This window comes from Taudactylus pleione, unplaced genomic scaffold (genome assembly GCF_031769625.1).
Source record: "Taudactylus pleione unplaced genomic scaffold, aTauple2 ptg000927l, whole genome shotgun sequence".
NCBI classification, from domain to species: domain Eukaryota; kingdom Metazoa; phylum Chordata; class Amphibia; order Anura; family Myobatrachidae; genus Taudactylus; species Taudactylus pleione.
The window spans coordinates 2034908-2062223 of NW_028285328.1; the positions used below are offsets into that span (position 1 = coordinate 2034908).

At 45.0% G+C, this 27316-nt stretch overlaps 1 protein-coding gene across 2 annotated transcripts; it reads right to left on the reverse strand.

Moving 5' to 3' along the window:
- Positions 1-1488: 1488 nt before the first annotated feature.
- LOC148473376 (beta-1,4-galactosyltransferase galt-1-like) lies at positions 1489-14585 on the reverse strand. 2 transcript variants are annotated; one of them, XM_088459680.1, is made up of 2 exons: positions 14540-14585; positions 1489-2810 (listed from the first exon to the last, which is right to left on the reverse strand). In XM_088459680.1, the coding sequence occupies exon 2, from the start codon at positions 2788-2790 to the stop codon at positions 1489-1491; it is 1302 nt and encodes a 433-aa protein (XP_088315806.1). In that variant the 5' UTR covers positions 2791-2810; positions 14540-14585. The 2 variants fall into 2 exon arrangements, with proteins under 2 accessions (XP_088315806.1, XP_088315805.1); XM_088459679.1 differs by lacking the exon at positions 14540-14585 and adding an exon at positions 13907-13930.
- Between the last annotated feature and the right edge of the window lie 12731 nt (positions 14586-27316).

Consider the following 27316-nt stretch of genomic DNA (forward strand, 5'->3'; position numbering starts at 1 on the left):
GCCGCAGCAAATATTACGCATCACCTGGATGTAACATGGAGGGACCGCAGCAAATATTACACATCACCTGGATGTAACACGGAGGGACCACAGTAAATATTACACATCACCTGGATGTAACATGGAGAGGCCGCAGCAAATATTACACATCACCTGGATGTAACATGGAGGGACTGCAGCAAATATTACACATCACCTGGATGTAACCTGTAGGGGCGGCAGGAAATATTACGTATAACCTGGATGCAATATGGAGGGAGGGACCGGAGCAAATATTACACATCACCTGGATGTAGCATGGAGGAACCGCAGCAAATATTATGCAACACCTGGGTGTAACCTGGAGGGACCGCAGCTAATATTACACATCACCTGGATGTAACATGGAGGGACCGCAGCAAATATTACACATCACTTGGACGTAACATGGGCAGACCATCGCCACGTTGTGATGTATTGATGTCACTATTGCTAGATACGGAATATATTTGCCTTTTTCTTCTATTCTGCAGTCTTGTTAACCACAATTGTAAGCAATTCACCTTATATAATTTTATTTTACATTTGACAGTATGTTTATATAGCGCTTCCACATTCTATACAAATCTTAAGAAAGCGTTATCTGCCGGGGCTTGGAAAGTCAGACAGCCTAGCAACCCCCTAGGAACCTAGGGCCCGATGGACCAGTATGGTGTCAAATGCTGCACTGGAATACAGGAAAATAAGAGGCATAGAGGAGGTTAACAATAGAGATATAACCCTAAGATTTGCTCATGACAAGTTCATCTGTACCCTCGGTGAGGTTGGTGTCAGGGGGATAGATAGACTGAAAGCCGGATAGAAGTGTCTCTAGAGGAGAGTAGGAATAGAAGAGAGAGAGGAGAGGCGTATGGAAGGAGAGAGATTGGGTGGTGATTAGAGAGAGTGGATGGGCCATGGAATGTTTTTATAATAATGAGGGAGACCAGGGCATGGTGACCATAAGTTGAGCAGGTTGACATTGTGGCAACAGGCATCAGGGGGTAGGGACTGGAGGAGTTGGAAGGGGATAGGGTTGAGAGGACAGAAGGAGGGAGGAGGATTGTTGGACAAAGTGGCATAGAATGTAAGGTTGGTAGACTCTAGGGAGGAATTGTCAGGCAGATGGACTCAATTTTGAAGGTAATCTGATTGGCAAAGCCTAGCAAAGGTAAGGAGGAAGGAATAAACTGAATTGAAGATGCCAAAAAGGCAGCAAACTTTGGAGAATTGTTTGGTAAGGGAGTAGGAGAGAATGAATTTGAAGTGGAGTAAGTGAGCAAGAGATCACAATTTCCCCCAGTGGCGCTCAACAGAGTGATAACATTTTTGGAGAAAGCAGGTTAGAGTGGAGAACCAAGGTTGTGGAGGAGACCATCATAGACTGATGGTGACAGCCAGGGTGGCAGAGGAGGGCATGGTCTTAGAGGGCACGTAGACTATAATGCACATTTTCTAGGGTTATTATCACTATAAATCTACTTGGCTGAGCACCTTGTTAACATTTCTAATTAATGAAGCATTATATCTCCAAATAGTTTTATCTTCAATCAATGATGTATTTAATAAGTTCTTCTGCATAGGTGCTGAGCAGTGGTAAAGCAGCGCTGTCTCTACAGAGATCTCTTTATAACCCCCAATAGATTTTAGAACAGAGTGTACAGATGTTTGAATTACTTTCCTAGGATCCACAATCATTTTTCGGTTATTGAAATAATTTTGTCTGTTTGGTTCACGGAGAACGTGCTGCAGTATATTGACTCCCGGCAAACTCTGCCAAGATGAAATGTTGGAGAAGTTTCCATCAGTGGTGATGGTATGAGGGAATACATGATTTTCAAAGAGAAAGACCCCCACTCCTGGGTGCAGTTGCTGAAGACTTTCCATCAGGCTGTCCCATGTCTGGTGTTTGAATGGCAGAATTATTTCATCAAGATCATTAAGTAGCACAAACCTACTCCTGTACATGTTCCGATAGATGCAGTCATTGAGTGTTGCCACTTGACCATAATACCCAATATCCTTGGGGTCCATAGAATAGTGCCATGCGTGAGCAGTTCTCAGGTACCGCTGAATTGGCCATGGGATCACCTCTACAACACCTTCTGCAATGTAGTACTGAATAACTTTTTCCATCTGTGTGCTGCAGTTATTAAGGTAGATCATCACCCGTTGAGCCCCCAGTATCCGGTACATCTCTATGGTCTGTATGAACTGTAAGACGTTATTGTAATTCCCAAACATGGTGGAAATGCAGACCGTGAAGTTGGCAGAAAACGGTTTCATGTCTTGATTTTGTATTTGGAACAGGGGTAATTGCATCATGTTCCCTGAAGGAGACGTATGGATAGATAGGTACTTGGCATGGCAGTTTGGTGGTTCCTTACAGACCAGGTCCGTTGTGCCATAGGGAAAGCCAAACCGATCAGTGTGTATGTCTATCTGAGCCTGGGAAACCTCCACAGATTTGTTTACGGTACAACAGAACCAGCAGTATAGCTCCTTTACCTCTGTATGATGTATAATGCTGAGGATACGTACTACACGTTCATTGTGTATTCGGTGCTCGAAATATGGAGCTATGATAAATGTCCGGTTGTCTCCCAGTGGTGTAATAGTATCAGTGGTTAGTCTATGATCACAGCAGGTGCACAGAGGTCTCCAGTGATCCAACGGAACCTCCATAGGGTTGGTATATAAAATTCCCAGGATAAAGGCGGCAGTCAGTAAGACAGACATATATAGTAGCTTCTTCCTTGAGATTTTGTCCATTGTATCAGGAAATTAAACAACTATGGGAGAAACAGAAGAAAACACATGAGAAGGCAAAGTGATAAATGTATAGACCATGCAGCGATTTAGACCCCTGCTTACCACACCTATATTATACTCAGCCACTAGGTGGTGCCACATACTACTGTTACTAGAGGGGACATAAGAGCTTGGTTTAGCCTTTAAAATGATTATTGCTTTAAAAATACGGGGAGACCCCCATAAATCCCCACAGCATGTGAAGATCGCAAGCTATTACATTTAGCCCCTGCTGTCTATGTGACAGACACACCCAGCACAATGGTTGAGGAAATTGAACAAAATGGATTCCTTGTGTCTGATGCCGTACGGTTATAGGAAAAATTCAGGAGGTGGATGCACAGCTCCAAGCTTCACGTTGGTCATGATACATCAGAAGGTTATCAAGACAACACATAGGGAATTAATATATACGTGGTAAAAACATTTTGTAAATAAATATAAAATCAATAAACCACGGAAATCAATAATGTTTACCAGGTCTATTTCCATTTCCAATCCGTATATTACCAGCCGCACGTCGGCTTTCTTTCTCTATGTACTCGTAGACAGGTTTACAGCTCATTTCCGATATTGATATTTTTTGTATGGAAATGTACAGCGAACGTAATATAATGACTTTATTGACCTTTTTGAAGGAGTCTTTCTAACTATTTTATAATTAATGTGTACAGAAAAGAATTTTGACAATGAAGCATATGCAGTAATATAATTTGTATCTAAAATGCTTTTACCTTTTTCATGTCACTCATTTTATTCACTTTCATACATCTATAGATCGGTTGTGGCCAGACTTTGGACTCGGTGATCTACTTTTAAAACAAAAACCTTTTGTGATCTACCAAGCCTCAAAAAGGGGACGTGGTATGCAAAAAGGGGTGTGACCTCACAGCAAGGGACTTGGGGTCTGTCCTACCGAAATCACACATAGGCCCGTATTCAATTTGAGACGAAAAGTCAGTTGCCGGACTTTTTGCTGTCATCGGAGGTTTTACCGGCGAAAAAGTATTGTGCGTATCCCCACGTATCCAATTTGAAATCGGCAAAAACGGGACCCGGCGAATCTGAAATCAGCGAAAAGTTCTGTCATTTTTGCGGAAATCAGCCTGACACCCCCCAAAAGATGCTCTGACATGGGGGATCACTCTGGATACCCCTGAATAGCCCTTCTGAAGGTATTTGGGGTTTTTAAACGGTCTCAATAGGTGCTGTTTTGCGTTTTTAAGAAGGTGGTGAAGAACAGCATTTAGGAGGTTTTTTTGGCAAAATAACTAGTCCCTTCAAATTTGGGGTACATGAAAATGGGTAATAACTAATAACATATTTTAAAGTTGCTAATATGAAGTTTTAAAACAGGGATGGGGAACCTCAGGCCTTGGGGCCGTATAAGGCCCCCGGAATCATTTGGTATGGCCCTCGGTACCCCAAAACCCCAATTTTGCACTTTTTCTTGCCACCTATTCCTAAGTGATACTTTTTCGCTGGGTCTGATACAAAGTCATCCAAATTGAATACGGGGAAAAATTGAATCAACGAAAACAGCTTTTCGCTCCAAATTGAATACGGCCCATAGGATCCCCAATTCAAATTACTACACACAGCAACACAATCTTATTCACATTACACCACATAGTAGTCCCTTCATTCACGTTACACAATGCCCACAGTAGTGCCCCTTATGCAATGCCCCCTGTATTAGAGCCCATTATGCAATGCCTCCTGTACTCAGGGCCGCAACTAGGGGGGGGCTAGAGGTGCACGTGCACCGGGAGGGAATTGCGGGGGGGTGAAAATGCAGACTCTGCCATCTGAAAATGGCCGCCGCCGAAGAGGAGACTAAAGCTAGAGGTCCTTACTGGACCTCTAGCGTCTGTCTCTACCTTGGCGGCGGCCATTTTTGGATGGCCGTTTTCAGCAGATTCCATGCGGACTAGCCGTCCGCATGGACTCTGCTGAAAACGTCCATCAACAAATGGCCGTCGCCAAGGAAGAGACAGATGCTAGAGGTCCTACTGGACCTCTAGTGTCTGTTAGCAGAGCGCAATGCACACAGCGTTCCCGGAAGTGCCGGGAACGCTGGCGCTGCAGGGAGAGGATGCTGAGAGCTGCATCTTCTCCCTTCAAACCCCCCTGGCAACGAGCATAAACCCCCCTGGAAACGAGCATGGAACCCCATGGCAACGAGCATGGAACCAGGGACGTCTGAGTAATGCACTACCTTATGGAGGAGCAAGGACAAAATCCAGGTACGGGACGGGAGGGGGGCGCAAAATTGCTGCCTTGCACCGGGTGACAGATATCCTAGTTTCGGCCCTGCTGTACTAGAGCCCATTATGCAATGCCCCCTGTATTAGAGCTCATTATGCAATGCCCCCTGTATTAGAGACCATTATGCAATGCCCCCTGTATTAGAGCCCATTATACAATGTCCCCTGTATTAGAGCCCCTTATGCAATACCCCTGTATTAGAGCCCTTTATGCAATACCCCTGTATTAGAGCCCTTTATTCCATGCCCCCTGTATTAGAGCCCATTATGCAATGCCTCCTGTATTAGAGCCTATTATGCAATACCCCTGTATTAGAGCTCTTTATTCAATGCCCCCTGTATTAGAGCCCATTATGCAATGTCCCCTGTATTAGAGCCCATTATGCAATACCCCTGTAATAGAGCCCATTATGCAATACCTCCTGTGTTAGAACCCATTATGCAATACCCCCTGTATTAGAGCCCATTATGCAATGCCCCCTGTATTAGAGACCATTATGTAATACCCCCTGTATTAGAGCCCATTATGCAATACCCCTATATTAGAGCCCATTATGCAATGCCCCCTGTATTAGAGCCCATTATGCAATGCCTCCTGTAGTAGAGCCCATTATGCAATACCCCTGTATTAGAGCTCTTTATTCAATGCCCCCTGTATTAGAGCCCATTATGCAATGCCCCCTGTATTAGAGCCCATTATGCAATGATCCTGTAGTTGTGCCCATTATGCAATGCCCCCTGTATTAGAGCCCATTATGCAATGCCCCCTGTATTAGAGCCCATTATGCAGTGCCTCCTGTATTAGAGCCCATTATTCAATGCCCTCTGTATTAGAGCCCCCTATGCAGTCCACCCTGTATTAGAGCCCATTATGCAATGCCCCCTGTATTAGAGCCCATTATGCAGTGCCCCCTGTAGTTGTGCCCATTATTCAGTGCCCCCTGTATTAGAGCCCCTTATACAGTCCCCCCTGTATTAGAGCCCATTATTCAATGCACCCTGTATTATAGCCCCTTATGCCGTTGCCCCAGTAGTGCCCCTTAGACAGTTCCCCCAGTAGTTCCCTTGAAAGACTGCCACTATACAGTGCCCCTTATTAGTACCCCCAGTAGTGCCCTAGTGCTGTTTCCCCAGTAATGCCCCTTTTCGCCCAGTTCAGGTGCCCCCTCCCCTGTGCAGTACTTACCTGGCCAGCGCTCCCACATAGACCTCCGCTGCCTGCAGCTGGCTGGATCTAACTAGATTCAGCAGGCGTGCAGGCTCTTCACATAACGGGAGACGCGGGTGACGTCATACATCACTGGGAACGTTGGCCTCTAAGAATTATTCAGTCTCTGATCGCTTCAGAGACCAGCATTCCCAGAAACTGCAGCAGGTTGGTCACGATCTAGCGGCGGGAGCTTCGCGAGCTACCGGTAGATCGCGATCGATCTTTTGGCCGGCCATGCTATAGATGAATGAACTCCATTTTTTATCATACTGTTTATATACACTTGAGAATTGTTTTGGAGTGCAGATTAAGGGTGGGACACCACCAGGGGTGTATTTATATTTAATGGGCATGGCCGGCTCTAGGGGTCGAACAGGGGCACCACCCATAGAGGGCGCACCCCTCCCCAACATCTCTATATTAGAGCCCATTATGCAATGCCCTCTGTATTAGAGCCCATTATGCAATGCCCCTTGTATTAGAGCCCATTATGCAATACCCCTGTAGTTGTGCCCATTATGCAGTGGCCCATGGGTAGTCAAATCGGGAGGTTGGGGACCCCCACCATCGCAGCTGTGCAGTGGTGCCGTATCCCGGACACTAAATGGATGCTGCGTGCAATGGCAGTAGACTCTGGCATATCACTAGAGTCTACTCCAGTGCCTGTAGTCTGCTGCGCTCAGTGCACTGTCGGCCCTCGAGTAAGGAGGAGGGGGCCCCGGACGGAGACTGTCCCCCTCCTCTCTTAATACGCCCCTGGACACCACTGCACGCATCGTCGCTGTCACTGGAAGGATGTACTGTAACCACAGCATTTCTAATATTGTTTGATATACTGTAGTCTGGAGTCAGTGATTTATGTGACAAGCTTATGTTTTACAGTCTACTAGTTAAGTCTACTCTGCTCTGTGCAGATCTGCATTAGTTTGCCTATATCTGGCTACCTTTTACCATGTGACACCTCAAAGGGTTGAAGCCTCCATGTTAGCTCACTGCAGTAATGTGTCTTCTACATGCTGACAGGCTGTGTAAGTCTTCTGTACCCCACAAGGCTAATATCTTCTCGCCGCACACATTTGCAGTTTATTCTCTTATTTTGAGTGACCTACTCGGCAGAACCACAGTTGTATTATATGGACAATCATTCCGGTCTATGTTAATAAATGTACAAAGTTCCATAAAACTCATTATCTGTGGATTGAGAGATGAACTTGGTTTAGCTATGTGAATAGTTAGTTACACACTGCTTACGTCTAATGAGGATCAGAATAGTAAGAACTAGATCACCTTTCTGCGGGCTCAAGCTATACAGACTTACAGCCAGGCTGGTGCAATCTCACCCATTACAGATCCACGATCCGGTGACGACGTCCATACAACCGGAACTTCCCACAAGTTCGCTCCAGACTCATCGTCACGCGCAGGCGATCTCGGATCTAAGGCGTGTTGTTGCAGTCAGTTTCACCACACAGAAATCAAGTAAGTGTGTGTAGCACAGATCATGTCAGTGGCGGAACTCCCGGAGACAATGGAGTCATTTGCCGCCGGGCGTCAGCCCTGAAGGGGGCACCTGGCTCCATTGTCCCCGGGAGCTGCATGGAGAAGGAGCACCGCTGATCAGCGCTCCACCTCCATTGGCCTAACTACGGAGGGTGCAAGGGGTGCGGCCGCACCCATGCACCCTCCATTTGCCGGGCGCCCGCTGAGTGTGTTACCAGCGGGCACCCGGCTCCTACCCTCCTGGCGGTAGCCGGAGGACGGAGCTCCCTCCGTCTTCCGGGTCCCGCAGTGTACTATGGGAGTGACGTCATAACATCACTCCCATAGTGCCGAGGAGCGGACGCCAGGGACGGAGTTCAGTAGTGAGCTCCGTCTTCCGGGTCCCACAGTGCACTATGGGAGTGACGTAATGACGTCACTCCCATAGTGCCGAGGAGCGGACACCAGGGATGGACGGCAGCAGCACTGGAGCGGGGATAAAGGTAAGTGATTGTTTGGTTTTTTGTGTGCACGCGGTGGGGGCCATCACTACTGGGGGCAACTACAGGGGCCTACTACCGGGGGCAACTACAGGGGCCTACTACTGGGGGCAACTACAGGGGCCTCACTACTGGGGGCAACTACAGGGGCTCACTACTGGGGGCAACAACAGGGGCCTACTACTGCGGGCAACTACAGGGGCTCACTACAGGGGGCAACTACAGGGGCTCACTACAGGGGGCAACTACAGGGGCCTCACTACTGGGGGCAACTACAGGGGCCTACTACTGGGGGCAACTACAGGGGCTCACTACTGGGGGCAACTACAGGGGCTCACTACTGGGGGCAACTACAGGGGCTCACTACTGGGGGCAACTACAGGGGCTCACTACTGGGGGCAACTACAGGGGCCTCACTAATGGGGGTAACTACAGGGGCCTCACTACTAGAGGCAACTACAGGGGCCTCACTACTGGGGGCAACTACAGGGGCCTCACTACTGGGGGCAACTACAGGGACCTCACTACTGGGGGCAACTACAGGGGGCTCACTACTGGGGGCAACTACAAGGGGCCTCACTACTGGGGGCAACTACAGGTTCCTCACTACTAGGGGCAACTACAGGGGCCTCACTACTGGGGGCAACTACAGGGTGCTCACTACTGGGGGCAACTACAGGGGGCTCACTACTGGGGGCAACTACAAGGGGCCTCACTACTGGGGGCAACTACAGGGGGCTCACTACTGGGGGCAACTACAGGGGCCTCACTACTGGGGGCAACTACCGGGGGCTCACTACTGGATGTACTGCATAGGGGGACTACTACTGGGAGCATTATATAAAAGGAACTGCATAAGGGGGACGGCGGCAGCTGGGGCTGGCATAGGTGCTGGGGGGTGGTACATTTTAGTTTGGGGGGGCACCAACATTTATCTTGCCTCCAGGCACCTGGGATGAAGTTACGCCACTGGATCATGTCCTGATAATCATCAGTCATACACCTGCAAACACCACGTCATGGCAGACTATATAACTCTAATGTAGAAGCTGCTGCAAATGCAGATAATGAAATCCCTTCACAGCCCCAGCATGCCCAAGATGGCACTAAACCTATAGGTACAGTAAAGCTATCTCAAAAGCCCAGGGATATTTACATCAGTGAGAGAGCTGAATACCAAGAAAGACTAGAAAAGCATAAGAAAAGCATAGGATAGAACTGAAACTGATTTGCTTAAAGTAACAAATGCAAGAAGTGTTCAGGAACAAATTCAAAATACTCTGGATCAACTCAGGTCCAGTCAGTTATGTGACCTATAGATTGCAGTCAGAGAAATATTCCACCTTTTTAATCAAAACAAATGTGCAAGAAAGCTTGAAGGAACGTGACATTCAGAGAGACATTGATCAGGGACGTGACAGTCTTATATGTAATGCAGTCACCGATGCTGAAACTAGATTAGACCGCTTGAGGGAAGTTCAGTCCCAACGCTCTAGTTCATCGAGGCATTATTCACACAAAATAATCAATATCATTGCATTCCAGCATGTCCACAATGAGGACCTCATTCAGAGGCGGTCATTAGATGCAAGCGGTCGCACTGAATGAGGTCCAATGTGTAGTGAGAGGGGCAGACAGCGGCGCTGATAATGCCGGGCAGTTGTAACTATGGCCCTCATTCAGAGGCGGTCATCAGGGCGGCCGCTTGCATCCTGAACGGCCACCTCCTTGTCAATCGTTAAGCTGTTACCACCAGGGCCGGATTACTAATGGGGCGGGTGGAGCTACAGCTCCAGGCCCACCATTAAAATAGGCCCACAGGATTCAATGCAGTGCAGACAAGGAAAGAAAATCCATGAGAACACTGTCTGCACTGCTTTGAATGCGACAACACTGCATTGCTGTGATGGAAGATCCGAAGTCTGGACCATTCACCCCGCATCGGCCGTCTGAAGCTCCGTCACACGTCAGAATATCCTTATTCCTTTCCCTGCAGTACGAGGCTCCGCCCCCATGTTGCCCAAAGCCCCGCCCCCATGCCACCTGAAGCCCCGCCCCCAGGTCGTACTAAAGCTCCCCTGGCCATCTGAAGTTGTGTGTCCCTTGGGTCACCATATGCTCCAGTCCCCCGGGTCATCTGAAGCCTAGCCCATTCCCCCAAGGGCCACTACCCCCCTTCCTGGGCAACTTAGTCAATAGCTGGGCACATAAATTCAACTATAAGGTCAGCCTAACAAGTGGAGTGCAGAGGCTGAGCTGAGGAAGGAAGGAAGGAAACTTTCACCAGCCGTGAGGAGAAATCAGGATGCATAACCAGCATTCCTTCACACAGGTAAGTGTAATGTCTGGCACCTACGTGTGTGTGTGTATATATATATATATATATATTAGGGATGTGCAGGCTCGGTTCTACTCGGTTCCGTTCGGTTCTTTTTACCGAATCTTATTGGCTATCCAAAACTCGTGACAGCTGAAACCCAATAAGATCCGGTAAAAAGAACCGAACGGAACCGAGTAGAACCGAGCCTGCACATCCCTAATATATATATATATATATACATATAATGTGTGACTTTGTATACATACATATATAAGTGAGTGTATATATGTATTTTGTGTGTATATATATATATATATATATATATATGTATTATATATACACACAAAACTCCCCTCTAGTGATCTATGACAACACTACATACTGTATATGAGGAAAGAAGAGGCGGCACATCAGTACAGATCTGTACTGATATTTAAGTACATTTAAACCTTTATTCACCATTCTATTTGGGAGTGCCGCCTCTCCTTTCCTCATATACAGTATGTGGTGTTGTCATACATCACTAGAGCGGAGTTTTGTGCTATACTGTATATATATATATATATATATATATATATGTGTGTATGTATGTATGTGTATAATCAGTTGTTGAAAATGGCATCCACACAAATAATCAGCAATCTTCACGACAACACCATGGTGTCAGACGGGGGAACCACGGATGAACAGGGAGTGCAGTGCCTGAGAGCGGAGGTCCAAGCCCAGACCAGTGCAGTTCCCGGGACTACTTCTGTGTCTCTATACATTCTGGCTTATTAAGGACTGTTCGTTAACAGCTCCTTTACTCCAATCCGGTAATTGTCACCCTCCAGCCATTTGTGGATACGCGTACTATACATTTCCACTCACTAGTGTGGATTCAGTATATGCTATATATTGGTGCTTTGCATGCACTCTTTTATCTTTGTGTGAATATTGTTGTCTTGAAGATTGCTGATTATTTGTGTGGATGCCATATATATATATCACGTTATGTTGATGGAGGTGTGAGGATACCTCCGATTTTTGATTACCTCCCATCTGCAGCTTTGTTTGCGCACCGGTTCACCTATTACCTTTTAACTTAGACTGATAGATATATCCCCCGTTCCACTGTACAGGCGATATATCCATAGTGCATCGCCGGGTGTGTACAGTGGATATGTCTGTGAACGATATGGTTCACAGACATATCCCATCTGCTGTGCAGCTGTCAAGCCCGGGTCATCGGGCAGGCGATTGGCAAATATGTATAAACTTACCAATCGTCAGATAGGTTACGGGTCTGCCAAACGTCAACCTAGTGTGTACCAGGCTTTAGGTTCTTTTATGATGAAACACCCTAAGTATAGAATTCTGAAACTTTAAAAGCATCTTGGGGGTCCTGTGTGATCCATAATCACTGTTAGAGTGCTATTTTGATTGGTATTGGATGCGGTCATTAGACCGATAGTTGGGATGCCAGCGCTTACAATGCCAGCGCTGGAATCCCGACACTTGTCAGAGTCCTGGTCCCGGCATCTCGACTGTAAGTACTGGGGTAAGGGTTAGGCATTAGGAGAATGGTTAGACACTAAGTAGGGAGGGTTAGGTTTAGGCACTAAGGGGGAAGGTTAGTATTAGGCAGCGGGGTGGGAGGGTTAGGATACTGACCAACAAGTGTTGTTATCCTAACCCTGTCGGGATGCCGGCATCGGGTGTTTTTGACTGGCGGGATCCCGAGCACTGGCATTCCGTACCCAACCCATTGGTATATATATATATATATATATATGTCTCTGTGTGTGTGTATATAGGGAGCTGCTGCATCAATGAGGAGTGATGATGAATAATCATAGCCTTCAGTGGTGCCGCAGGCCGCGGATGGCAGCTGTATTTGCCCTTTCACAAAAAAAAAACCTTTTTTGTTATAGCTCAACTATAAAGTTGTTAAAAGTGGAGGCAATTATTCCCCCATGGATATAGCCACACCCCCTGTGTAGACCACATCCACACACTAGGCATGCCCCCACATCACTAGTCACACTGCCACAGAGGTTATCACATTCGCCTGCAGCAGCACACAATAGGCCCTTCATAAATTTCAGCTCCAGGCCCATGTAGACCTTAATCTGGCACTGGTTACCACCCACAGCTTAACGACCGACCAAGTTGATGGTCACGATGGTGATCACCATCGCGACCATCGGGGCTTACGACCAGACCCTAAGGTTGGGTCTGGGCACTCATAAGCCCCAGGGAGCTTTCTGCTCTGATGGAGCAGGAAGCTCCCCACTGACGATGTCAGTGCGGCCGCCCACAAAACGGTAGGTGTTCGTAAAGGAACGCCTCCGTTTTGAAAACCACCCCCCCGGCCTGCCTACCAAACGGGGGCAGCTGTCGATCAACATCGACAGCCACCCCTTTGGTAGCGAGCTCCGGAGCGACAGAGTTTCTCTGTCACTCCGGGGCTTGCGCACGCACAGTGCGGCCGCTGCGCGTGCGCAGGACAAACCATCGAGTTGAATAAGGTCCTGAGTGCTACCGCCACCACAGCACGTGCAGATGCTGATGCTGCAAAACCCAGAGCCACTTACGCAAAAATGGAGATCGAATTAAAGTTAGAAAGGGCGCGTCTGGAAGCCAGTTTAGATGCCCTGTGCCAAGAGAAAGAAGCAGCTGTTGCTGTGGCACAAGCTGAGGCCCTTGAAGCAGCCGTAAATCGAGATAACCGAGAGGATCTAAGTAGCCAAATTATGTCAGAAGACCCTGATACACGCACCAGAGAATATGTACTAAGTCATACCAGTAAGCACAGCAGCTCACCCTGCTCTGACAAAGAGGAACCAGTTGTAAATGCTGAAGCTTTAAATATACAATCCGACAGGAACACTGGAGTGTCCACAGTGACGTACAAACCTTCTCACATACAAATTTACTTCACCAAGCTCACATACAAATTTACTTCACCAAGCTCACATACAAATTTACTTCACCAAGCTCACATACAAATTTACTTCACCAAGCTCACATACAAATTTACTTCACCAAGCTCACATACAAATTTACTTCACCAAGCTCACAACAATCAGTGTAGATCAGCCAGAGGATCCATATTTTGCTTTCAAGAACAAAAACCTTCTTACAGACTACAAATGCCCGATCAGCAAAAACCTGCCCCTCTCATCAGACAAAATAAGCAGAGTGATACATTAAATCACAACATCCTAAATATACCTCATCATACGCAGACTGTTAAATCAGAGGTGACAGACTTAGTTAACTTCATGGTTCGACGTGAGCTAGTTAACACAGGACTTACAAAGTTTGATGACTGTCCAGAGAACTATAGATCGTGGAGGTCCAGCTTTATGGACTCAATCAATGGCCTGAACATCACTGCAAGTGAAGAACTTGATCTTTTAGCAAAATGGTTGGGGAGCAAGTCTTCAGGATACGTGAAGACACTCAGGTCAGTCAATGTGAATAATCTCTCAATAGGACTCCAGCTAGTTTGGGAATCACTTGAAGAGATGTTACAGTAACCCAGCAGTTATTGTAGAAGCCCTTCTCAACAAAGCTAAATACTTTCCCAAAATTTCTAACACAGATAATCAGAAGTTACGAGAACTTGGAGAACTGTTGCTAGAATTAGAGTCAGCTAAATCTGATCCATTTTTACCAGGACTAAGCTATTTAGATACTGCTCAAGGGGTGAAACCCATTGTTGAGAAACTTCCATATAACATACAAGAAAAATTGACTTTCCAAGGCTCAAGGTACAAGGAAGAAAATCAAGTGGCATTTCCTCCATTCTCGTTCTTTTCTAAATTCATTCGGAACTTAACAAAAACAAGAAATGATCCAAGTTTTGCCCTTAACTCCCAAACTACAGCCAGTCCAGGTTATCCAAAGGGTGAAAGAACTACAAAAAGGTACGATAACTCCAAAATACCTATTTCAGTACACAAGACGGAGGTGAAAACACTTGCGACTTCTCCTTTCACAATGAGTAAACAAGTAGAGGATCCACATAGACAGAGCCCTCTGCACAAGACACCACACCCTCTTAAGAAATGTCGTACTTTCAGAGAGAAACCTTTAGAAGAGAGAAAGAATTTACTTAAAAACTTTGGAATCTGTTTCTGATGCTGTTCATCTACAAATCACCTCTCTAGAGACTGTAAATCTATGATTAAATGTTTGGAGTGTGACAGTGAGAAGCATGTAACTGCTTTACACCCAGACACCTGTAACCCAAATTCTACCAACACCCTCGGCCCTGTGTCAAAGGACGGTGGGGAGAAGGAGAGTGAAAAGATGGAAACTTTAGTGACATCTACATATACTGAGGTGTGCAAAGAAGGTGATAGCAATTGATCCTGTTCAAAAATATGCTTGGTCAAGGTGTATCTCAAAGGACATTCAGAAACATCCATCAGAATGTATGCCTTTTTGGATGATCAAAGTAATATATATTTAGCTGAGTCAGAGTTCTTTGAACTATTCAACATAGGGGAGAACCCCACTCCATACACACTAAACACGTGTGCCGGGACAAAAGATACATTAGGAAGAAGAACAAGTGGATACATAATGGAGACTGTAGATGGAAGTCTAAAACTTTCTCGGCCTACACATTGCACGTAATCACCCCCACTTAAGAGCTATTGCTGATCACATACCACAATTGGATAATACCGCAAAAATTCTTCGTCTGCTTGGCAGAGACATACTGAGGGTACACAAAGTTCATCAACAACGCAATGGCTCTCACAATGCACCCTGTGCCCAAAGACTCGACTTAGGATGGGTGATAGTGGGTAAAGGTGGGCAGACCAGACCATGGCAATGCCTTCAAAACAAGTGTGCTGGAAAATGGTCATGTATCCCTATTTGAACCATGTCCTAATCACTTCTTTATAAAAGAAATTCTCAACAAAGTCAAGTGACTCATGTTGACAGAGAGCTTACTACATGGGAGAAAGGTGGTGAAGGTCTTGGTGATGCTGTATTTCAGATGACAATACAATTGCACCCTCAAAGGGAGAAATGGAATATGGCGCTGATATTAGGCAATTCATTGAAAGGGACTTTTATGTGGATGATGGACTTAAATCCCAGCCTACCGAAGATGAAGCTATACATCTGCTCAAAAGAGCTCAAGCGATGTTAAATGTTGCTAATTTGAGACTTCACAAGATAGTTTCGAACAGCACCCGAGTTGTGAAAGCGTTCAACTTGCAAAGGACTAAAAGAACTTAGATCTAGGTGTTGATACTCCTCCAATTCAGCGCAGTTTAGGAATAAGTTATAAAGACAGTCACCTTTACATTCCAAGTGTCACAGGAAGAAAGACCATACACCCGAAGAGGTATCCTGTCAACAGTCTCTATGACCCAACGTCGGTAACAGAATATAGAATTTTGCATCAGAAAGCTGTCTATATGCTTCTAGGAGGTAATCCTACTTATTTAGTATTACTGTTCCTCCGCCTTTATCAGCACTTTTAATTATGATAGTATCATCATTTTTTAAACTGTACAGGGCCTGTTTTTCTTGTTTGCCCAGATTATTTTTAAGTTTTGTGTCCTTCCTACTACCTGCACGTAGCTTTCTGAAATCCCCTAGTGTCGTATTATAGAATGCTTCAATGAAGGGGCTCCTTCAGATTTTTTAGAGAATATTTTCTCACTTCTAGAGATATCAAATATTTTTGGGGGTCCTTCATCTTCTGAATTATTTTCCCTTAATAAGTCATTCAGCATTGTTAAGCCTTCCCTATCAGTGTCATCCAATACTATTGGGTTCCCTTCAATATTTTCTCTTTTTAAAAGTTTGGTAGCAAAATATCGCTTCCTGCAGAAGTCCCTTGTAAATTTGTTTAGGTCAACGAATAAACCAAAGAAACCGGGTTTGGAAGAGGGGGCAAAATTTAACCCTTTGCTGAAGACTGATTTTTCATGTTCCGGGAGTACTCTAGAGGATAGATTGAAAATTCCTTTATTTCTTAATTGCGCCTTAGATTTTTGGCGGGATTTCTTATGTCCCCAATTTCTTCCCCTAAATTGTCTCTGTCTCATTTCCCTATGCCTGGGTCCAGTAAACTGTATCAATTTTGATGTTTGTGAATGTTCAGTCGTTCCCCCTCTAAAAAAGAAGAGCGCTATTTACATATTTGGATATTGGATGCTATATTCCTTGTTGCTCGATGACCATTCATTAGTGTTATTTCTTTATACATGTAACAATCAATAATAGCCCATTTATCTATTGAGTGTGTGTGTGTATATACACATACATATTCTCTATAAGGGCATTCTAAAGTAAAATCATTATCTTAACCTTTAATAGCTATAATAAATAAAACTGAAGTATAAAGAATATTAAAAACAAGAACATTCCAATATACTGTGAGAATAATAACATATTATATTTAAAAGATGAGTCAGATGAGTGGGGAATTGAACGCAGGTCGTTCCGGTGGCGGGCGGTTGACTTGTCTTTGAGATATCTCTCAGACACACTGGTCTAATGATTTAATGCAATCTATTTAATTAGTATACTAAGTTCTTTATTATCAACCAGAATATTTCTGTTCTATATACTAGATACGATATGATTTTATAATAATTGCATGATGCTATAACACCTTTATACATAAGTATATGTTTTGATGATGTTGCAATAAAGATGTACCTCTATGTAAATTACTATACACAAAAGAAACGTTGAGTTTACTATTGAAGATCTAGTAACATTATTAGTGTGGTGACACGCCCATACAGGTGATCCTGAGGAGATCATAATTACCACTGGATTCCCATTGGATGATCCAAGTTTATAAGCATCTGTAGGATCATCAGGAGTCTCACCCCTCTGATGAAACCGCTATTACCTGTAATGGAGAAACGCGTAAGGGGTCTCCCTTGTCTGCTACAAACTGCTTTCATGCTCCAGCCACTAATTGCTCCAATTAGGCATTGAAGTCCGTGTAAGATCCTAACAACACAAGGTCCGTCAGTGATGACAGATGAGTTCCGTCTGATGTATACAAATAGGCTGTTACAGCCTCTTCTCTAGCCGGCCGGCGGTAAGCTATTACCATTTCATCATTGTGAGTGAGCTAACTAGCCCATATATATCTTCATACGGACTCTGATGTAGTACTATTGAGGCTGATACATAAAACTGTTACAATATTGTTGCGATCTGCTGAAACAGTTCAGGCTGATCACCTGCTGTTCATGAGTATTGAACTTGATGAAGATACGGACGCTAATTATTTAAACAGAGGTTTTTTATCCTGGTGCAGACAATATAGGTTTTTTTCAAATACCACCAAACACAAATACCTGGAATCACTCATTCATCAAGTGAATAATCATATATTGTTTTTTAGCTATCTGGATGTCAATTAATATTGTGAGGAGCTGAAGTGTATAATGGCTGGACACCATGTATTTTAACAAGAGACACCTACTGCAGAGGTGACTTCTCTTTCTTTCTTTTTTATATATAAGAACGATTTGTGAACCAGCATTGGATTATAGCAGTTTGTATTCTTTATTTGTGTGTGTATATATTCTTCATTCTTAAATTCATTTATATTTATGTTTTTTATTGTTTAACCATGTAATAAACTGTTAATTTTTTTTTTACATATATATAGCGGTCTTTATTCTGAATAAGTCATTTTAAACTTATCAATATCAGCCATTTAGGCCACTCAGTGTGTGAATTGACGATGTTTTTAGGTTATACGTACTTTTCATAGAATTAGTGAGTTTACAGATTACTCACTTTTAGGAGCAGCTTTTTAGGTACCTTTTAACTAGAACCACCAGACCGTGTGCACTTGAATTATATGTTGTCATATTTTTGTTTACCTAAAGGTGACAGATCCTAAGGGGGCTTGCCATGTTGGATTCATTCTTGGTAAAGCTAAGTTGGCCCCACAACCTCAACACACTATCCCAAGACTCGAACTGTGTGGAGCTGTACTAGCAGCAGAACTGGCAGAGTTTATATTAGCAGAATTAGACATCAAACCAGATGCAGATAAATTCTACACTGATAGTAAGGTGGTTCTAGGTTACATATATAACCAAACTAGAAGATTCCATGTGTATGTTGGTAACAGGGTGGAAAGGATCAGAAGATCATTCTTTCCGGAATAATGGAACTATGGGCCTCATTCAGACCCACTCGCGAGCGGCTGTCCGATCGCAAGTGGGTCGATGGTATGCACTGAGCATGCGCACGACAGAGGGAGCTCCGTCGTGCGCATGCGCGAGACGCGATGAGCGAAGGACTTTCCTTCGCTCGTTGTGTCTGATCAAAGGGGGCGTGCTGTCGATGTTGATTGACAGCATGTCCCCTTTGGTGGGCGTGCCGGGGTCGTGCCTCCCAGATGGGGGCGTTCCCAAGGGAACGCCTACCGTCAGAAGCCGGTCCCACTGACATCACTAGTGATGTCACTAGTGATGTCACTAGTGATGTCAGTGGGAGTGATTTTGGCTCTGATAGAGCCAAAATCACTCCAGGCCTTGCGGTTGAGAAACTGAACCACAGGCTTCGGCTCGCAGTGGCGATGGTCGCGATGGTCAAGACCATCGCGACCATCATCCTGCACGCTCGTATATGCTGTGGGTGGTGACCCACAGCTATACGAGCGTCCAGGAGGACGCTCCATAATTATGGAGGTAGGCCCTGATTCAGAGCGTGCGCTCTGGTCAGAGCGTCCGGCTCTGAATCAGGGCCTATGTGCCTACAGATAAAAACCCTGCAGATCATGCCACTAGGTCAGTTCCTGCAGCACTTCTGATGAGTACTACTTGGTTAACAGGTGCAACATTCTCGTTATGTCCAAAGGATGAATCACTCATTACCAGAGACTCTTTCAAACTGATAAACCCTGAATCTGATGCAGAGCTTCGCCCACAAGTAACTACTTTGTTCTTTACTACTATTACAACGGATCAGTTTGGTCTACATTGATTTGAATGGTTTTCAGAGTGGATGACCCTCATAAGAGCTGTAGCATGACTCATTCATATTACACAGTGTTACCGCAATAGATCCGATGACGGAACAAAAAGTTGTCGAGGGTGGCACATTTGTGAGAGATCATGCACTCCAGATAAACTCTATCAAGCAAGAACCTTTGTTCTCCACTGCATCCAGCATTTAACTTATGCTAAAGAGATTAGGTGCATCAAAAAGCAAGAAGAAATCCCTAAGGATAGTCCTCTCAGGACATTAAATCCCAGACTTGATGAAAAGGACTTGTTGAAGGTTGGTGGTCGACTAAATAATGCCAAATTAGATAAGGATGAGCAAAATCCTATTGTTATACCTGGTCGTCAACATGTAACCACCTTACTTATTCACTTTTATCATGAACAAGTGAGACATCAAGGTTGACATTTCACAGAAGGTTTTTGGATTTTTGGCACAAAAGAAGTATTGCTGCTGTAATACACAGGTGTATAGGGTGCCATAAACTGCGAGGCCGACATCAAGAGCAAAAAATGGTGGATTTGCCAGCTGAATGCCTTACCATGCATTTACCTATGTGGGATTAGATGTCTTTGGATCATGGACATTTGTTACACGTCGGACAAGAGGTGGTCAGGCACACAGCAAACGACGGGCTGTTTTGTTTACTTGCTTTGAGCATTCATGCTATTCATATTGAAGTTATTGAATCTATGGACACTTCGAGTTTTATAAATGCTCTACGTAGGTTTTTCTCTATCAAGGGAATTGCAAAACAACTACGTTCTGACTGCGGAACTAATTTTGTCTAGAGAGCTGGATATGAAAACAAACAATGTTGACAACGCAAGTGTGGAAAAATATCTACATGATCAAGGATGTTCTTGGGTGTTCAATCCACCCCATTCTTCCCACATGGGTGGAGATTGGGAACGTACAATTGGAACTTCTCGTCGTATTCTTGATTCTATGCTGTTAGATGCCAACTCTAAGCGATTAACTTATGAGGTGTTGACTACTCTCTTAGCAGAAGTTTCAGCTATCATCAACGCATGACCGCTTGTACCAATTTCTACCGATCCAGAGATGCCAGTCGTCTTGACTCCGGTCACACTTCTTACACAAAAACAACCATTCCATTTGGAAACTTTAATGACAAAGACTTGTACAAAACACAGTGGAAACAGGTACAGTGTCTTGCCAATACCTTTTGGAATTGGAAGCGTGAGTACCTGACTACTCTACAAAATCGATGCAAATGGCAATCTAATTGTACCAACTTACAAGAAAATGACCTTGAGCTAATTAAAGACAAGTAGGTTAATCGAAATGAGTGGCCAATGGGACTAATTGTTACAACCTTTCCCAGCGGAGATGGAAAGATTTGCAAAGTAGCAGTCAAAGTAATTACATATGGAACTGCTAAGACATTCGTCAGACCAATTACAGAGACTGTGCTTTTTATGTCTCATAAGGATCATGTGTAATTCTTATCATTGCATTATTATGATATTGTTCTTTTTCTTGTGAGTTTGCATAGGTATATAGTGATATATATATATATATATATAATATATATATATATTAGGGGTGAGCGGGTTCGGATTTCTGAAATCCGAACCCCCCCGAGCCCCCCCGATCCGAGTCCGATCCGAGTCAGGCTCGACTTTTCCCGCCTGACTCGGATCTGAAATCGAGGCAAAACGTCATCATCCCGCCTTCCGAGTCTCGCGGGTTTTGGATCCTATATAAGGTACCCGCGTCGGCGCCATTTTCTCACTCGGCTGTGGACAGTGAAGAGGGAGGGTGGGAGTTAGGGCTGTGTAGTGTAGTGTAGTGTAGTGTAGTGTAGTGTAGTGCTGCTGTTGTCCACTACTTCAAAGTCCATAGGGGCTGGCTGTGTTGTGCTGTGCTGCTGTTGTTAATAGGGGCTGTGTCCACTACTTCAAAGTCCATAGGGGCTGGCTGGACTGTGTTGTGCAGTCAGTTCTCCATAGGGGCTGTGTCCACTCCAAAGTCCTGTGCAGTGTCCCAGTCCTAAAGGAGTGCTGTAGTGTTGTCCAGGGGGTGCTCTGTCCATCAGGGGTGCTCCCCCCAAGTGCTAAAAAAATAATATATTTTCTGTGTTTGTGAATTGTGTGCGCAGTAGCCGCACGTGCATCAACAAAGTAGTGCCAAGCGTGCGCCTGTGTCATAAGTAAAGGGCCGGCTGGCTTGACCGTTAAAGGGTGCTGTAACCCCCGAAAGTACACTCCAGTCCAAACCAAAAAAAAAAATTATTTTCTGTGTTTGTGAATTGTGTGCGCAGTAGCCGCACGTGCATCAACAAAGTAGTGCCAAGCGTGCGCCTGTGTCATAAGTAAAGGGCCGGCTGGCTTGACCGTTAAGGGTGCTGTAACCCCCGAAAGTACACTCCAGTCCAAACCAAAAAAAAAATTATTTTCTGTGTTTGTGAATTGTGTGCGCAGTAGCCGCACGTGCATCAACAAAGTAGTGCCAAGCGTGCGCCTGTGTCATAAGTAAAGGGCCGGCTGGCTTGACCGTTAAGGGTGCTGTAACCCCCGAAAGTACACTCCAGTCCAAACCAAAAAAAAAATTATTTTCTGTGTTTGTGAATTGTGTGCGCAGTAGCCGCACGTGCATCAACAAAGTAGTGCCAAGCGTGCGCCTGTGTCATAAGTAAAGGGCCGGCTGGCTTGACCGTTAAAGGGTGCTGTAACCCCCAAAGTACACTCCAGTCCAAACCAAAAAAAAATTTATTTTCTGTGTTTGTGAATTGTGTGCGCAGTAGCCGCACGTGCATCAACAAAGTAGTGCCAAGCGTGCGCCTGTGTCATGAGTAAAGGGCCGGCTGGCTTGACCGTTAAAGGGTGCTGTAACCCCCAAAGTACACTCCAGTCCAAACCAAAAAAAAATTTATTTTCTGTGTTTGTGAATTGTGTGCGCAGTAGCCGCACGTGCATCAACAAAGTAGTGCCAAGCGTGCGCCTGTGTCATAAGTAAAGGGCCGGCTGGCTTGACCGTTAAAGGGTGCTGTAACCCCCGAAAGTACACTCCAGTCCAAACCAAAAAAAAAATTATTTTCTGTGTTTGTGAATTGTGTGCGCAGTAGCCGCACGTGCATCAACAAAGTAGTGCCAAGCGTGCGCCTGTGTCATAAGTATAGGGCCGGCTGGCTTGACCGTTAAAGGGTGCTGTAACCCCCAAAGTACACTCCAGTCCAAACCAAAAAAAAATTTATTTTCTGTGTTTGTGAATTGTGTGCGCAGTAGCCGCACGTGCATCAACAAAGTAGTGCCAAGCGTGCGCCTGTGTCATAAGTAAAGGGCCGGCTGGCTTGACCATTAAAGGGTGCTGTAACCCCCAAAGTACACTCCAGTCCAAACCAAAAAAAAATTTATTTTCTGTGTTTGTGAATTGTGTGCGCAGTAGCCGCACGTGCATCAACAAAGTAGTGCCAAGCGTGCGCCTGTGTCATAAGTAAAGGGCCGGCTGGCTTGACCGTTAAGGGTGCTGTAACCCCCGAAAGTACACTCCAGTCCAAACCAAAAAAAAAATTATTTTCTGTGTTTGTGAATTGTGTGCGCAGTAGCCGCACGTGCATCAACAAAGTAGTGCCAAGCGTGCGCCTGTGTCATAAGTAAAGGGCCGGCTGGCTTGACCGTTAAGGGTGCTGTAACCCCCGAAAGTACACTCCAGTCCAAACCAAAAAAAAAATTATTTTCTGTGTTTGTGAATTGTGTGCGCAGTAGCCGCACGTGCATCAACAAAGTAGTGCCAAGCGTGCGCCTGTGTCATAAGTAAAGGGCCGGCTGGCTTGACCGTTAAAGGGTGCTGTAACCCCCAAAGTACACTCCAGTCCAAACCAAAAAAAAATTTATTTTCTGTGTTTGTGAATTGTGTGCGCAGTAGCCACACGTGCATCAACAAAGTAGTGCCAAGCGTGCGCCTGTGTCATAAGTAAAGGGCCGGCTGGCTTGACCGTTAAAGGGTGCTGTAACCCCCAAAGTACACTCCAGTCCAAACCAAAAAAAAATTTATTTTCTGTGTTTGTGAATTGTGTGCGCAGTAGCCGCACGTGCATCAACAAAGTAGTGCCAAGCGTGCGCCTGTGTCATAAGTAAAGGGCCGGCTGGCTTGACCGTTAAAGGGTGCTGTAACCCCCGAAAGTACACTCCAGTCCAAACCAAAAAAAAAATTATTTTCTGTGTTTGTGAATTGTGTGCGCAGTAGCCGCACGTGCATCAACAAAGTAGTGCCAAGCGTGCGCCTGTGTCATAAGTAAAGGGCCGGCTGGCTTGACCGTTAAAGGGTGCTGTAACCCCCAAAGTACACTCCAGTCCAAACCAAAAAAAAATTTATTTTCTGTGTTTGTGAATTGTGTGCGCAGTAGCCGCACGTGCATCAACAAAGTAGTGCCAAGCGTGCGCCTGTGTCATAAGTAAAGGGCCGGCTGGCTTGACCGTTAAAGGGTGCTGTAACCCCCAAAGTACACTCCTCCAAACCAAAAAAAAATTTATTTTCTGTGTTTGTGAATTGTGTGCGCAGTAGCCGCACGTGCATCAACAAAGTAGTGCCAAGCGTGCGCCTGTGTCATAAGTAAAGGGCCGGCTGGCTTGACCGTTAAAGGGTTCTGTAACCCCCAAAGTACACTCCAAACCAAAAAAATATATATTTTCTGTGTTTGTGACTTGTGTGCACTGTGGCTGCACGTGCATCAACAAAGGAGCAGCGCCAAGCGTGCGCCTGTGTCCCATAAGTAAAGAGCCGGCTGGCTCATTTCTTAAAGGGTGGTGTAACCCACAAAGTGCACTACTCTCCAGCAAAAATAAAAAAATATTTTCTGTGTTTGTGTGCGCTTTAGCCGCACGTATATATATCAATATAACATAAATGGAGGACCAAACTTTCTCTGATAAAAATAAAATAGGGAAAGATCAAGAACCACTTCCTACTAGTGCTGTTGCTGCTGCTGGGAGTTGTTCATCATCCCAGAGAGGAAGTAGGAACATCACTACTTTTACTAAACAATTGACCCTCCAACAGTCCCTAGCGATGAGGATGAAGTACGACAGCAGTCATCCTGAAGCAAAACGTATAACTGAGGCCTTGACTGCTATGTTGGTGTTAGACGTGCGTCCGGTATCCGACATTAGTGCAGTGGGATTTAGACAATTGATGGAGGTAGTGTGTCCTCGGTTCCAAATCCCGTCTAGATTCCACCTGCATCCTTAAAGCAGCAGCGACAAGCGTGCGTCTGTCTGTTAAAGGGTGGTGACACCCTCAAAGTGTGCTACACAAACAATTAAAATATTGTTCTTTTTTTTTCTGTCTTTGTGAATTGTGTGGGCTGTAGCCGCACTTGCATCCTCAAAGCAGCAGCGACAAGCGTGCGTCTGTCTGTTAAAGGGTGTTGTAACTCTCAAAGTGCTCCAAAAAATCAAAAAAATTTTTTTAATGTGTTTGTGACTTGTGTGCGATGTAGCCACACTTGCATCCTCAAAGCAGCAGCGACAAGCGTGCGTCTGTCTGTTAAAGGGTGGTGACACCCTCAAAGTGTGCTACACAAACAATAAAAATATTCTTCTTCTTTTTTCTGTCTTTGTGAATTGTGTGGGCTGTAGCCGCACCTGCATCCTTAAAGCAGCAGCGACAAGCGTGCGTCTGTCTGTTAAAGGGTGGTGTAACTCACGAAGTGCTCCAAAAAATAAAAAACTATTTTTTTATGTGTTTGTGACTTGTGTGCGATGTAGCCGCACTTGCATCCTCAAAGCAGCAGCGACAAGCGTGCGTCTGTCTGTTAAAGGGTGGTGACACCCTCAAAGTGTGCTACACAAACAATAAAAATATTCTTCTTTTTTCTGTCTTTGTGAATTGTGTGGGCTGTAGCCGCACCTGCATCCTTAAAGCAGCAGCGACAAGCGTGCGTCTGTCTGTTAAAGGGTGGTGACACCCTCAAAGTGTGCTACACAAACAATTAAAATATTGTTCTTTTTTTTTCGGTCTTTGTGAAATGTGTGGGCTGTAGCCGCACCTGCATCCTTAAAGCAGCAGCGACAAGCGTGCGTCTGTCTGTTAAAGGGTGGTGACACCCTCAAAGTGTGCTACACAAAGAATAAAAATATTCTTCTTCTTTTTTCTGTCTTTGTGAATTGTGTGGGCTGTAGCCGCACTTGCATCCTCAAAGCAGCAGCGACAAGCGTGCGTCTGTCTGTTAGAGGGTGGTGTAACCCTCAAAGTGTGCTCCACAAACAATAAAAATATTCTTTTTTTTTTTCTGTCTTTGTGAATTGTGTGGGCTGTAGCCGCACTTGAATCCTCAAAGCAGCAGCGACAAGCGTGCGTCTGTCTGTTAAAGGATTACATCGGTGACAGCATCCAAGTAGGCATGTCAGACAGTCCGTACCTGTACTGGCAGGAAAAAGAAGCAATTTGGAGGTCCCTGTACAAACTGGCTCTATTTTACCTGAGTTGCCCCCCCTCCAGTGTGTACTCCGAAAGAGTGTTTAGTGCAGCCGGGAACCTTGTTAGCGAAAGGCGTAGGAGGTTGCTTCCACAAAATGTGGAGAAGATGATGTTCATAAAATGAATGATCAACTCTTCCAGGGAGACCAGCCTCCAGAACGTACAGAGGGACCTGTGGTTCCAGCAGGGACGAATTAATACTCTGTGAGGATGAGGATGTACATAACACTGAAGAGGGTGAGGAATCTGTGGATGAGGAGGATGAGGACGACTTCTTGCCTCCGTAGAGCCAGTTTGTGCAGGGACAGATTAATTGCCAGCTTGTTTTGTGGGGGCCCAAACGAACCAATCATTTCAGCCACAGTTGTGTGGCAGACCCTGGCGCTGAAATGATTGGTTTGTTAAAGTGTGCATGTCCTGTTGATACAACATAAGGGTGGGTGGGAGGGCCCAAGGACAATTCCATCTTGCACCTCTTTTTTTTCTTTGCATTATGTACAGTTTGGGGCCTAGTTTTTCAATGCCATCCTGTCTGCCACTGCAGTTTCACGCCTAGATGGGTCACGTGTTTGTGCCGCCCACTCGTGTCGCTTAGCATAGTCATCCAGCTACCTCGGTGCAACCTTTTGGACATAAAAACACTATTGTGAGGTGTGAGGTATTCAGAATAGACTGGAAATGAGTGGAAATTAAGGTTATTGAGGTTAATAATAGCATAGGAGCAGAAAAACCTACAAATTCTGTGATTTTAGCTGTTTTTATGCTTTTTTTCAAAAAAATACAGATCCAAAACACAAAACCCAGAACCCAAAACACGGAAGGGTGGTTTTGGCAAAACCAATCCAGATCCAAAACACGAAGAAAGATCCAGATCCAAAACCAAAACACAAAACACGAAAAGTGGCCGGTGCACACCCCTAATATATATATATATATATATTTATATATATATATATATATATATATATATATATATCAATCAGACGGGTAGTGTACAGTAACCACAGCATTTCTAATATTGTTTGATATACTGTAGTCTGGAGTCAGTGATTTATGTGACAAGCTTATGTTTTACAGTCTACTAGTTAAGTCTACTCTGCTCTGTGCAGATCTGCATTAGTTTGCCTATATCTGGCTACCTTTTACCATGTGACACCTCCAGTTTAGCTCACTGCAGTAATGTGTCTTCTACATGCTGACAGGCTGTGTTCAAGTCTTCTGTACCCCACAAGGCTAATATCTTCTTACCGCACACATTGCAGTTTAT